Below are 14,702 nucleotides of genomic sequence, written 5' to 3'. Positions count from 1 at the left end.
AATTTCACCGAGGTCTGGGAACAGACCACCACCGACGCCTGGGTCCTGGAAACGATCAGGCATGGCCTGACCTTAGACTTCTGTTCTCCCCCTCCAAACCGGTTCATCAGATGTCCCATCTCCAGAAGAGTACACAAGACAAGGCTGATAACTTCGGCCATAGCTCACCTCCTGTCAATTCAAGCCATAGAGAAGGTACCAAAGGAAGAGGAAGGAAGAGGATTTTATTCTATCCTCTTCGTTATCCCAAAGACATCAGGAGGGTGGAGAGCAATCTTGGACCTGAAGGGCCTGAACTATTTCATAAAGTACAGGAGGTTCAAGATGCACTCCCTAAAGTCCATACTAGCCAGCGTCAGGGAAGACGATCTACTATCCTCAATAGATCTCACAGAGGCGTACCTACACATCCCCATCCACCCCAGCTACCGGAAATTCCTCAGATTTACCTACGCGGGGCGACATTACCAATACAGGGCATTACCCTTCGGACTGTCGTCAGCACCAAGGGTATTCACAAAGATCTTAGCTGTACTAGCGGCCCATCTCAGGTTGATCCCGGTTCGCGTCCAGTTTTATCTGGACGACATCTTGATCCAGTCCAGATCTCGGGAACAAGCAAGGGCAGATCTCAAGACCACAATCCGAACCCTACAGGGGCACGGATTCTCGGTCAATCTAAACAAGAGCCACCTCATTCCCTCAAGGAGACTGCAACACCTGGGCGCGGTGATAGACACGTCACAGTGCAGGGTATTCCTTTCCCAGGAGCGACTGATCAGCATATCCAAGCTAATCCACCAAATTCAAAGGATCAGGAGAGTGCCCTTGCTACAACTCTCGAAGCTCCTGGGGAAGATGATATCTTGCATGGGCATCATCCCATGGGCAAGGCTCCACTCGAGGGAGTTGCAGTGGTTCCTCCTACCCTACCAGAGGAGGAACCTCAGCACCTCCAACAGGAGTGTGCTGGTACCAGCACAGGTGATGAAATCACTAAAATGGTGGCTATCCCCCACGACACTCAAGGGGAGCATATTCAGGGAACCGAACAGGGTCACACTCACGACAGACGCGAGCCTGTTCGGATGGGGAGCCCACCTGGGAACACAGATAGCACAGGGCCAGTGGGGACAGAAGGACCTGTCACACAGCATCAACTGGCTAGAGCTCCGGGCCATACACCTGGCCCTCCGCCATTTCTCACACCTAGTAACGAGGAGGCACGTCCTCGTACTAACAGACAACGTAGCAGCCAAGGCACATGTAAACAAGGAGGGAGGAACGAGATCAGTGGAACTAATGAAAGAAGCATTGGCTCTGGCTCGGTGGGCAGAAGCCAATGTGAGTTCCATCAGAGCGGAACACATCTCAGGGGAGACAAACACCCAGGCAGACTCCCTGAGCAGAGCCAAGGTGGACCAGTCGGAATGGCGTCTGGACCCGGCTCTCTTCGAGGAGATCTCCCGGAGGTTCGGACAACCGCACCTAGATCTATTTGCCAACCACAAGAACACACAACTCCCCAGGTTCTTCTCCAGATTCCCGTCCCCGGGATCGGAGGGAACGGATGCTCTCAGGTGCCGGTGGCCGGCGCAACTCCTGTACGCCTTCCCACCGCTGCCACTAATACCGGCAACCATACGCAAGATGATCGTGGAGGGCGCAGAAATGGTCTGCATTGCCCCTCACTGGCCACGGCGCCCGTGGTTTGCCGACCTCGTGGACCTTTCGATATCACCTCCGTGGAGGATTCCCCCGGACAGGGTAAAACTCAGTCAGGGCAAGCTCGTACACCCAGACCCCCAGTGGCTACATCTAGCCGCTTGGCATTTGAGCGGCAAAGCTTAACTAAACAATCTTATTCTGCAGGGGTGATATCGATCATACAGGCATCACGAAGAGCGTCCACTAATAGGATTTACGACGCTACATGGAAGGGATTTTGTAGGTGGTGCGCTTCGCTTCACCTAGACCCGACCGCAGTATCTATCCCCAATATCCTAGATTACCTATTGGAGGGTCTTAATAAGGGCCTGTCAGTCAATACTATCCGCAGACAGATATCGGCCCTCTCAACTGTACTCTCCTGCGACAACTTAACTTCCCTAGCACAACATCCAGCGATTAATGCCTTTTTAAAAGGGGCATCTAACACAAAGCCCCCAGTCATACACAGGTACCCGTCCTGGAACCTGCCTAAGGTCCTTCTAGCCTTGACATCAGCACCCTTCGAACCTCTTGAAACATGCTCACTCCATCACCTATCACTGAAGGTAGCTTTCCTTGTGGCAATTACTTCAGCAAGGAGAATCTCAGAACTAGCAGCACTGTCAGTAAGGAAGGATCTGTGTACCTTTTTCAAAGACAGGGTCGTTCTTAGACCAGACCCGACCTTCATCCCGAAGGTAAATAGCATCTTTCACAGATCTCAGGAACTTACGCTTCCTGATTTCTGTCCAAGACCCAAACATAGGCTAGAACACAGATGGCACAAGCTAGACGTACGGAGAGCACTGTGTTTCTACGTGAAACGCACCTCGGCTTTCCGAAAGACTGAAGCATTATTTGTGTCCTTTCAACCATCAACTATGGGAAAGAAGGTATCTTCTTCCACCATAGGCAGGTGGATCAGAGCCTGCATAGCGCAGACCTACGTCTCACAGGATTTGCCAGCACCCACTCAGGTGACTGCCCACTCAACTCGGAGCGCAGCCACATCTGCGGCGTGGCTAACGCAAGCTCCGGTGGAAGAGATTTGCAGGGCCGCAACCTGGTCCTCACCTTCGGTTTTCATTCGACATTACCGTTTAGACTCCCTAGCAGCAGCAGACGCGGCTTTTGGCAGAAGAGTTCTTCAACAGGTCGTATCTGCTCAGAGTTCGGTAGCCTAGACATTCCCTCCCAGGGGGACATGAGGGCTTTGGTATGTCCCATCCATTTGGACTCTACAGTCATCCTGCTGGAGAAGGGGCGTTGTCTTACCTGAACGCCTTTTCTCAGCAGGATGATGTAGAGTCCAAGCCCACCCAGAGGATAGGTCTAGGCAGGGATATAATAAAGATATAATAAAGAGCTGCAATGTTAATTCCAACAAAGTTTCTCGCCTAAGTCAAAACTGGGGTCACGCCCAAAGGAAGGGGTGTGGCCGAAGTTTTTACCCAGTCTGCCAGGCAGGAAGGCCGTCATAGAACCCATCCATTTGGACTCTACATCATCCTGCTGAGAAAAGGCGTTCAGGTAAGACAACGCCCCATTTCTAAAATGATAAATGAATTTGAAAATTGCCTTAATGATTCATAATAATGATTTCATAGCAAGTTAGGCAAAATATAATTACACTTTTACTAAATAGTGGGGGCTGCTGTAGCATTCCTGAGATTGGTTTTGTGGGCGGGCAGATTGCCAAGCACCTGAATTTTGTTCAAATGATTGCATGGTGCTGCATGACAATAATTGTAAAACCAAGTCATAAGAAGGTATCTTTCATAAATTTGAACAGTTGATAGTCATAAGTTGAGGTTAACCTGTAACTTTCCTCAAATTGCAGCTTATATATTGCAGTGTGTAGGATGTAACAAACCCGTACATGTTAAGCATTATTCCAGGTGATATAATGGATAGATTTTAAATGCAGTACAGACTGAGGGATATTTAGACACAATGCATCTTAGAAAGTGTTTAGAAGAACAAAAGAAAGCTCCTAATAAACCAATTAACGAAGAACAAGCAAAAGGAGCAATATAGATGTTAAAATTCAATAACCAGGACCAGGTGGACTTTTTATGTGCTATAAGACATTTTATGAAATTCTGATTAAGCCATTAACTTGGGTAATGAATGAGATTTAACAGCATGAAGCATTTTCATCCTCCTGCTTTAATTTCTGTGTTATTCAGTGAGGAACATTACAGACTGTTTCAGAGTCATACAGACCTATTTTGTTACTTAATGCACATAATAAACTTTTCAACAGCAGGATTTGCAAAAAGAGTAATACATTTCTAACTGAATTGATACATCCTGATCAGGCTGGATTTCTGCTGACATGAGGGATAATGCTTTGTATATATTTTCAATCCTGTTATAGTGAAAGAACAAGCTTGCTTTTTCTCACATTATTTACTTTTGTTTGCAAAAATAATAATAAAATAAAATACAACAATAAAATAATCTTCCAGAAATAGCTGACCTAGTGTTACACTGAAATGATTTAATTTCACTCAGATGCTTTTACTCGGAATATACTGTTATTTGCAATTTCTTTTGCATAGGACCAGAAGCCTGCTGTTATAGCTCTTCAGAAACTTATCGTCAGAGAGGTAGCCAATGAAGAGAGAGGGATGTTTTTGATCAGTGCATCCTCCACAGGACCTGAGATGTATGAAATTCATACTAGTTCCAAAGAGGAACGCAGTCACTGGATGAGGCAGATTCAAGAGGCAGTGGAAAGGTACATGCTGAAACATTGGTTATCGCTTGCTAACTTTTTCTTTATTTTAATGTAAAATTTTTCCTTAGAAATGCTTGTAAACTGCATCGTACCAATATATCATATGGCAAATCTTGGAAATATATAAAAAATTGAAGATACATCCACTGAGATTTGATCTAATGGACTCATATTGCTTCTTGCTGTCATAAAATAAAGTCATAGGTCTTCCCAAGGCAGGCTATTTGGGATAGCTAAATGGCAGTATGAATTGGGATCTGACTTGCAAAGAAACTGTTCTGCTAGGGAGGACAGGAATACTAAGGCACCATCTTTGTTGCAGTTTAGTGTCATTAGTAAGCATTTCATTTATGATGTCATGTCCAGCCTGCTTTTTAAAGTAGATGGTAGCCAACTGCTTAAATGCAATCTTTATTTCTGTTCAATATTTCTTAATCAGTGGACAAAATGTGGAAAGAATATATATCTGTTAACCTCATTAAATTATAAATATCTCTACAATAACCCCTTTATATTAAGTCTATTAAATTAGTATGACTGAAGTTGACATTTCCAAATGGATTCTTATAATGTCTTATGAAAAAAGGTAAGATTGCTTTAATCTGTTTTGCTTATATGGAATTACTGAAGTTGTCCGGAAGAAGAAGGCAAAATAGGTGATTCTGATGAAGACCGAAAAATAACTGAAGCCAGAGCGGCAAAAATTCAAAAATGTCAAGGTATAGTATAATGTTTTTTGGCACTTTAAAATTAATATGTTCATCCATTAGAGTGGACATAGTCTTAAGAAAGAATGTCCCTTCCTCCTTTAGACATTTTTATAAACATGTCTGTGCATTTGGATTTCCTAGCCAGCGCTGTTTCCTCATTGTGAAGTAACTATAATGTGTATGTGGTGGCTTCACTAGGTGGGATTGCATGCAATTCATAATAAAAAGACCAAATTTTAAAATGAAAAAATAATAATGTGGATAATTATGGTTCCAGCATAAATAAGTAATAATTACAATCACCGTAGCTTTTAATCTTAATAGTGCATGATTTTTTTTGGTATAGTACTCTTGAATAATCAAGACCAGCAGATCTGTAACTACTTAGAAGATAAGCTTAATATCTATGCAAGACTTGGAAATATGAGTGGTTTTGAAGAAGTTCATGCAGAACCACATCTACTTATTAAACCGGATTCTGGAGAAACTCCTCAAGTGGCTTCACTTCTGGCGGCAGCTCTTAAAGAAGGTAAGTCTGTGTCTACATAAAAAGTATTCTTTCCAAGGACATCTCCTCCCCTTTGCCCCTTGTCACACATCTTAGTATTTTAATTAATTTCAGGTTTAAAAAGTTTGAAAGCAGGCACTCAGAATTCTCCCCAACTGTGATCATAGTAGATTCAAGGTAATTCTAACTTTCTAACTTCACCAAGTTTTTGAGTGGGCACTTCCAAAGTCACTGAGGAATCTGTCAACCCAGACTGTCTTGTTCTGAATGAGACAGTCACTATGGAAAATAGCATGGTTTTCTTTAAACCTTATTGTATAGAACTCTTAAAAGGATTTTTTATTAACTAGGAAACTCTGTAAGTGACTCTAGGTCTATGCTGGTGAAACCAGTTTAGGCTTTGACTACTGCATTGCTCTCCATGGCTTTCTGTCTGAAATTCAGAACCCATAGGCTCTATGTGCCCTGTGACCCTTTTTGAGCCCCTTCAAGGGAACTCAAAAGCCTTATTAATTTGTTTATCTAAAAAAAAGAGAAGAGAAAGAACATATTCCAAATTAAGACCTACAAAGGTCTATTTATGTGATAGTAAAATAATATTATTTTACTATTGTGCCCTTGGACCTGAAAATAATACTCAAAGAAACCCAAGATTAACTTTGAGATACCTGATTTAGTCAAACTAAGAATTTAAACTTTTTCCCCCTCAAACTTATATCCTTGGTGATGCATCCGCTAGACAAGTACATTTCCTAATCAATAAAAGATGCATTTGTCTTCCTTTGGATTACATTTGTATTGAGATTATAAATTAGGATAATCTTCATAGGGACCTCTAAATATTTTAGATGATGGCACATTTATTCATATTTGTAAACTGCTTTAAAAATATTTGTACATTGTGGTCTGTCATTCTATTTGCTTCTAGAAATAATCTATCCTTCATACTTCACATACCTCCTACAAGCCCAGCTAGACTAGAATGTTCTAGTGTACATTCATCTTTTGATTACCTGAAAATTATTAGGCTTCTTGAGAGTCTTGTTTAATTATAGATGACAGAAAATAATATTTCTAAGCCACTTTAATTATTACATTTACTTCAAATAAACAGGCATGCTATTCTCTCCTGGTGTTGTAATGTTGTCTCCCCACATTCTGATTAATAGGAGGTAAACCTAGAAAGCAGTTGCTTTGAATCAGGACTGTCTTTGATATTTACACCTGCCAAATTAGATTCATGATCTCAAATCCTAACAATGTACGTTCAAATGACTTGGATATTTCTATTTTGATATGGAACTGGGTGAGTTCAGAGTTCGTCAGAAAGTATCTTGTTGTTCCTACTGGAACCTACAGCTTGCGTTCTAGTCATTGCACAGGAAGCCTTCCTATGGGGATGGTCATGGTTTCCAAGGCTTTCCCTACTGAAGACAGGGTGGCTTAGTTTAGTCAACAAGTAAAGATGTATCTTATCACTCTCTTTTTTGAATGTGTTATTTATATTTTAGGAACTTTGAATGTTTAGACATTTCTAGGTGTTTAATGTTTGATATGTTAATATTACAAGGCTAAATTTTAATATTTTTTTAAAAAAATACACTGACCTAAGTCAGTTGAACTTTATTTGATGGAATTGTGATGAAGATTGTACCTTACATGATTCCCTCCCCAAAGAGAAGTTTTGAAGTAGCTCTTATACCCCTTATAAATCATGCATTATAAAGATAGCTTGGAGGTAGGAGAAATTTCTAATGTAATTTACCAGATTACCTGCCTGGATTGCCTCTGTGACTATGTAGGACAGACGGGGAGGAAGCTAAGTGCCAGATTGCAAGAACACAAGCAAGCAATTAGATGAGAAGACCCAACTCATTGGTAGTCTCACATTGCAATGAATAAGGACATATATTCAATTTCACAGCTCCTAAGATTGTTGGCCAAACAGAGACAAAAATAGCCAGGGAAATGATTGAAGCCTGGGAAATTGGCCCCTTGTCAGTCAGTAGGAGTGCTGATTTATCACCAGCTTACTAGATACTTAGAGTCAAGGGCATGGCAGCACAAGGAATCAACAATCAACAACTTAATAGCTGGCCATCAGCACCCCAGTTAACAACTAAAAGTCACACACAAGCAGGCACCACATAAATATTATGCATAGAACAGCTGAGTGCACACATTCTAGAGAGAGAGAGAAGTTCCCTGAGCATGGGTTCCAGCATGTTCCTGAAAGCTTGGAAGACTAAAATTCTGGTCCTGATAACGACTTAGATTGGACCCTTTTAGACCAGCCAGATAGCTGAACCAAATTGCTATGCCCAAACTAAGAAGACACCTTGGCACAATTAAACATACTTCCATTATTGGTCTTAGGAGATACAGAGGCATCCCATTTACATTTAGATTTGACTCATGTGGTGAAGTAGTAATTGAACCCACTGAACATGTTTTATTATACTGTCTGTTTTACGTTGACACTGGCTCTGAGCTGTTAACCCCACTAATTAAATATCCTGGTCAGTCTGATCAGTTTTGCGTCATTATTTTTTTACTTCCAGATTCAAACAATTTTATTTCCTTAAGTGTAGCTAAATTTTGACATATTATATATAATCTATATAATGTATCTAACTGGTTAGTTTGATCATTGACCACAATAAAAATCTCATTCGCCTTCTTTCTACTCCTTTCTTATAAGTGATATAAAAGTTATTGTTTACTTTGTAGACACAATAAACATCTAAATATTTGTTTTTGTTGCAGCTGAAAACCTTCATACAACAGTAGCATTATTGCACTCAAAGGAAGAGAGTGTTGGTGACTCATGTTTGACAAGTCTTAGTGAAACTGAAGTGTGTGAACCTTTCACTGATTGTTAGTAAGAACTAATATTTTTAATCGTCCACTGCTTAGATATATTTACCATGATTGTTTCAAAATACAAAAATATAAAAAATATAAAATATGAAGATATTTCCTAGAAAAAATAGATACGTCATTGGTACTCGCATTCCTGACATAAATGTTTCAATCAGGTATGTGCTAATATGAAGCCCTATAAACTGTGAAATGGCCATCAATTCAATACTTATTATTATTATTGCAAAAATGGAGATCTATTAATCTGTGATAATGATTGATTATATGCCATGTTTACTCATATGCTTGGAGATAGGTTGAAAAAAATTAATCTGTCCTTGAAATTTTAAACATATTTGTTGTATTGATAGTGTGATATTGCAATTATTTTTCTGTAACAAAAAGGACACTTCTATATTATAGCAATACTCCAGTGGAAAAAAAGTAGAACAAAGGTACAATTTTGTTTGATTCTTAGCATGGAATGGAGAATGGAAGCACTAACTTTAAAATTTTTGAAAGCAAGGTGAAGTAGGTCTTCAAAACTTAGACTTTCCACAAAACTACACTGATGATGGTTGATGGTTCTCCAGTACCAGTTAAAATAAAAGTTCTGACAGAAATTAGACATGGGGAAAATCTCAGGAAATAAAGGGTCGAAAAAGAACAAGAAAAAAGAACAAGAGAGAGGAAGAAAGCTAAGTAAGCAAAAGGGAAAAAAACAAAGCTAAGTGAGTGGAATGCTAGAAATAATATATCGAATCCAAAATAATTAAAGAGAGACATGCATTTAAATGTTCGATTCTAAGTCTTATTTTTCCTGTTGGCATTAATCTCTAGGTACAGAACTGAAGGTAGAGAAAGAAACTTGTAATTCTGATACGCACGATGAAAACAGTGTAGCAGAAATGGATATACTAGACCAGGTATTGTACATTCATATGCACATTGCATGGCATTATCTAGGCATTGAATTTAATCTTTTTCCTATTCTGTTTTTGTCTGTACTTTCACTTTATCTAGTCTTTATGCCTTTTCCCCCTCAACGCTGCCATTAAATAGCTGCTTAATATCAAGAGCATGACGTACTATATCAGACATGTCAAACTCGTGATGTCACATGACATCGTGCAACGGAGCAATGGGGTGGGCGCGGTTTCCCAGTGATGTGTCCGGCCCTTTGGCCGGCAGTTTGACACCCCTGTACTACACCATATTTGCAAAAGTTTAAAATAATTTCCTAGGCAGACCAGAAGATGGCAGTACAGTGCCACAAATAGTCTAATGTAATTATATGTTTGTAGGAAGAAAATGCCTGCTTTTCTGCTTCTGCACAAACTGAGGTAAGATGGTTCTCTTACAGTGATCTATTAATATTCCCTACTCTAAGTTTATTGTGTTTTGTAATTCCTATCTCATCCTCAATGTTTCCTTTTTCCTTAGGTTGTGCAGACTATCCAGAATTTAACACGGCTCTTATACAGCATTCAGGTGATTATTGCTTTGTGAATTTAATTGATTTTTGTAAATTGTACATTCAAACAGCTTTTCCGATTTTCAAAGCACTGTTAACAGTTTAGTGGCCTCTTTATAAAAATCTTCTCTGAACATTATCCTATTCTTTGAAAAAAATAGTTTGTTAACTACAAAGGGTTGTAAGCTACCATACAGTGGATTAGTTAGGAGTTAGTATTTAGTAGAAACAGTCTGCACCGGCATCGATTGTCTTTTTGTGCTGTTTTTGTTTTTTGATATCACATTTGGGGAAAACATTAATATAATTTAAATGTAGCATCTATTTTATCCTAAAGTACATGGTTGATTGACCATGACTGAGGTGACAGGCCCCGAATTGTCTCTACTAGAACTCTAAAGTCTGAAGTTAATGGGTTCTCCTTGAAGAATGTTTACAGAACATTCTGAATAGATATTAAACATCGTGCATGTATTTATTGTCTATATGAAAATAAAAATATGCAATAAGATTATAAAGAAAAAACATTCTATAAAATGTAATTCAGGATTATAAAATTAAGCATACTTAAATTTGAGCCAAGCAAATTCATCTCATGTGAACAGAAAGAATGATCAAAGATAACCGTGAATCCCCAAAACCTGCAATATCAAATTATAGGACACCTTTGTTAAAGCTGGCTGAAATGGTGGGATAATGAGCAAACTTCCAGGATTTTTCACTGTTAGGAGTTTGATTCTTGGGCATTAAGTAATTTGCTATTCCTGGCAATCATACAGAAATTTGTTTGATTGGAAATTTGGCCCAGTTCTAATATAGGCATTATTGAATTGTGGTTTGGGGAATAAAACATTTTCAGAGCTCATCTGCAGCCACTAACAATCATTCTCTATTTGTCGCTCTGAATGGGGCTGTTTGGAAAGGTCCGTATGTCTATAATCTGTACAATTCTCACAGTTTTAACTAGATTGTCCGAATGTTAATGTCCTGATCTTAGCACTTAGGCAAGTGCATATGGGTGCAAGCATCCTTCACATAATGTGATCCCCAACCTACATTTTTATTGTAAAAGGTGAAGGAGATTACATCTAGGATATATATATTGAGACCTCTGTTCAAAGCACTTCCTGTCTCATTTAAGAATATCTTTATTTCCAGATAAGCCAGAATTTGTAAAATTGTAAGGTATAGTGAGCCAAAACCCATAACGTTAATCAAAGAATTAGTGCAGAAAATGAACACATGTTATTATCTGAAAATGGAAACAGTATGTTAAATAAAAAAAACAACAAACATTATCTTAGACTTCCATGTGGAATTTTCTTTTTACGGCTATTATGCATTTAATGTTTTGATATTTTATAAAATGAATAGAATAACTGAAACAAATTGTTGCTGCATTTTGTTTTGATGAAAAGGCAGCCTTGACTATCCAGGACACTCACATTGAGATCAATAAGCTGCTTCTGCAGGAACATGAAAGATGTAGCTTGAGCCACAGCCCACGGAGCACTTTCTTTCTCGAACAAGAAAAACACAGAAACTTAAAAGGGGAATTCGCAAATATTCATAAACTCCAGCAGCAGTTTCAGCAAGAGCAGCAACGATGGCACCGTGAGTGTGAGCAGCAGCAACAGGTGCATGAGACAAGAGAGAGCAGGTTGCTGGAGAAGGAGAAAGAGTGCTGTAGCCAAGAAGAGTTGATTTGCAAAAACCGTGAAGAGCTGGATAGCCATCTGCAAGATTACCAACAGAACCTAGACAGACTCCAGGAAAGTCAAAGGATGGTGGAGAAGGAACGGGAAACTGTCAGGTTGCAGCAAAAGATTCTGCACCACTGGAAACACAACCATCAAAGCAATTTGCCAGCAGTCATCTCATCGGGAAACAACGAGGTATGCAGCATTTCCAAACATTACTGAATTTGGTGATTAATCTCCGTCAAGCCCCACCTGAGGTAGTCCAGTTTGATGAGCTAACACATGAGACTTAGGACTATTAAAGAACCCATTGAGTTTATGGCTGAGATAAGATCTGAATCTCTACCTTAATTATATTACTGAGAGAAAAAAAGAGATAAAGATTGATGGGAGATAAATAATTTGGGATGAGCTTAATAATTTATAGTGATTGCTTTAAGCTTCAAGCATTCATACTACTATTTACTAGCAGTACCAAACTTCAGGCATTACCATTGAAAAACCATTGTACCATTCTAATAGATAATTCAGGATGATCAGGAAGATCTAGGAATTGAAAAGATGCGAAGGAAGCCGTTGACAGTGGAGTACCATGGAGGGAAAACAAGGACCTTATATTTAGAGTACAATACAATAGAGAAATGCATGAAGTCCTCACTCTGAATGGGCCTTTGGGGGTCTTTTCTATAATATGCAGTGGGAAGTGAGGAGTGCCACTTAGATTATTAGGATTTCTCTATCTATCCAGTGTCAGGAAGTGTCAGCCAGTGGAATGAAGATAGTAAAATTTGTTGTTTTAGAGTTTTTGTAGTTTATGGACTATAATTTAAGTATCGTGCTTTATCATTTACAGGTGTCATTTACAGGTTATATAATGTGAGAAGCAGGATAATCTAAAAATTAGCTTCTTTTTAAACAGCAGACAAAACATAGACAAGTGATAGCAGTCTATTCTAGTGCTCACTTGGAGAAAAATATAGCACATATTTTTAAGAGGAGAAAAAAAAACTATTCCAAAATATGCCCCCTCCACTCCCGTCTTCCCTCCCGTCCTCTCTCCCTTCCTTCATCAGGTGAATTTGTTTAAGTGTTAAATTATTATTTTTTCCACAAATTGTGCATTGCATGAACTTGCTACCCTACTCTTGATTCTCATCTTGGCAACAGATGAATAAGTTGAGGTTTTTTTTATTTTTATTTGTCGTTCAAAGCTGCTTAATTATTTCAAGATACAGGACAAGAGATTTATGGTGGCAGGAAATGGTGAAGATTTTGCCCGCTTAGACTTCCTTTTGTATTTTTATGTACAGATAATGGGACCTCTTCATTTGGACAGTTTTTGTGGTGAGAATTCAGCCATCATAAAAGAAACCCTAGTACAGCTGTCATTAAATCACCTCAACAGATCAAATTCTCTAGCTTACCAAGACTGTGGGCATAGTGTAAATTTAACAGATTCAGAGTTACCAAGGAGAACTGAAAATCAGGCCAACTTCAACATGGATATTTCTTGTCAGCAAACATGCACTGCTGATCTCTCGAAATCGACAGGACCCCGCCATCAGACTTCTTCCAACACGAATCATTCAGATGCTTGTAACAATCGTAAGTTATAATTCAATACATACATCTAGTAAATAACATACAGAAAAAGTAAAGTCTGTTTTTTTCTAAGTATTCTTATTTATTGAAATCTTTAAATCTACTATTAAGATCAGGGAAAATATGAAAAATATCTTTTTTTAAGATGAAAATTGGATGCATCTTCCTTCACCCAACCAGAACCAGATACAAAACAGAAACAAATATGAAAGCAGCTTGTTTTTAAGGTTTGGAATATTGATTCACCCAATTTCCCCTCGTGATGGTCTAGTAAACCCATACTAGTCAATATCTCAGCTGTGTATATATAGTAGCAAATTATAGGATGTGAGGACCTGGCTTTGGATATTTTGCTATGTATAGTGTAGCACAGATGAGGTATTGCAAATATGTGCTTGCTACGGTTTTCCAATCACAAAACAACTTTGGAAAATAGGTTCAAGATGATAAAATCTGAAATCAAATGCAAAGCTGCACATGTAACCAAAGTCAACTTTCAGATTCAGAAAGTGTACTGGCATAGTGGCTAGAATGCAGTATTGCAGGCTAACTTTGCCTATACAGGAGTTTGATCTTGACAGGCTCAAGGCTGATTCAGCTTTGCATTCTTATGAGGTCGATAAAATAAGGATCCAGATTGTTGGGGCAATATGCTGACATTGTAAACCACCTAGAAAGTGCTATAAAGCACTAAGGGGCGCTATATAACTTTAAGTGCTATTGCTATAATATGTTGCTATATTTTATTTCTAATATAAGAGCAGTGACAACATTTTGGAAAAAGTGTAAGGTCTTCATTTTTAACCTACTCGTTTTTGGGGAACACAGAAAATTTTTTGGGGTTATATTCAGTAGTGTCATTCTTCTACATGTATCAAAGCCAATACTTTGATTCAACTTATTAAAGCCATAGTATAAGTTATGGATAAACATGACAATTTCAGTAAGTTTGATTAAGAATGGAACACTGAAATTAGATATTGTTTCAGGGTATTTTTGTCCTCCTCTTACTCCTAAGGAGCCTGAGGAATCATGCAAGAATTATGATATCTAGGCCTTAAAAATCTTTGGATTCATGTTGCATTATGTGTATTAGTTCTGTGCATAGTTACCTTCAGTTATATAACACATTTTCCAGCATGTGAAATTTTGGATGCAAATCACAAAATGGTTCTTTAACAATTATATTAGAATTATTATGTTGGAGGTCTTTTTTCTTTTTCTTTTTCACTGTTTTAAATACAACTAGCTGTTATTGTCAGAGTGACAGTATGATGGGTATCATAATTATTGATTCCACTGGATTCCTGTTTTATTTCTAGAAAGTTACAATGAATGTATTATCAGAACAGACTATAATAATTTAGGATCTCTTATAGACTTTCATTTAGAT

The 14,702-nt window shown here is 38.7% G+C and overlaps 1 protein-coding gene across 8 annotated transcripts in view; it reads left to right on the top strand.

Moving 5' to 3' along the window:
• ARHGEF28 (Rho guanine nucleotide exchange factor 28) overlaps window positions 1-14,702 on the top strand; it is a 136,388-nt gene that overhangs the window by 108,043 nt on the left and 13,643 nt on the right. For 5 of the 8 annotated variants that reach the window (XM_039320723.1, XM_039320722.1, XM_039320724.1 and 2 more), the window contains 9 exons: window positions 4,275-4,453; window positions 5,084-5,172; window positions 5,510-5,692; window positions 8,438-8,548; window positions 9,374-9,459; window positions 9,838-9,876; window positions 9,977-10,024; window positions 11,426-11,902; window positions 13,018-13,312. In XM_039320723.1, coding sequence (XP_039176657.1) covers window positions 4,275-4,453; window positions 5,084-5,172; window positions 5,510-5,692; window positions 8,438-8,548; window positions 9,374-9,459; window positions 9,838-9,876; window positions 9,977-10,024; window positions 11,426-11,902; window positions 13,018-13,312 — 1,507 coding nt within the window. Of the gene's footprint in view, window positions 1-4,274; window positions 4,454-5,083; window positions 5,173-5,509; window positions 5,693-8,437; window positions 8,553-9,373; window positions 9,461-9,837; window positions 9,879-9,976; window positions 10,025-11,425; window positions 11,903-13,017; window positions 13,313-14,702 lie in introns of those variants that run through there. The other 3 variants (XM_039320726.1, XR_005553877.1, XM_039320728.1) reach the window with 3 other exon arrangements.

Source organism: Crotalus tigris, unplaced genomic scaffold (genome assembly GCF_016545835.1).
Source record: "Crotalus tigris isolate CLP2741 ecotype Arizona unplaced genomic scaffold, ASM1654583v1 scf7180000023687.2574627, whole genome shotgun sequence".
In the NCBI taxonomy this organism is placed as follows: domain Eukaryota; kingdom Metazoa; phylum Chordata; class Lepidosauria; order Squamata; family Viperidae; genus Crotalus; species Crotalus tigris.
Note: the sequence above shows the minus strand (reverse complement) of the source record. Positions and strands in the feature narration are given on the sequence as shown.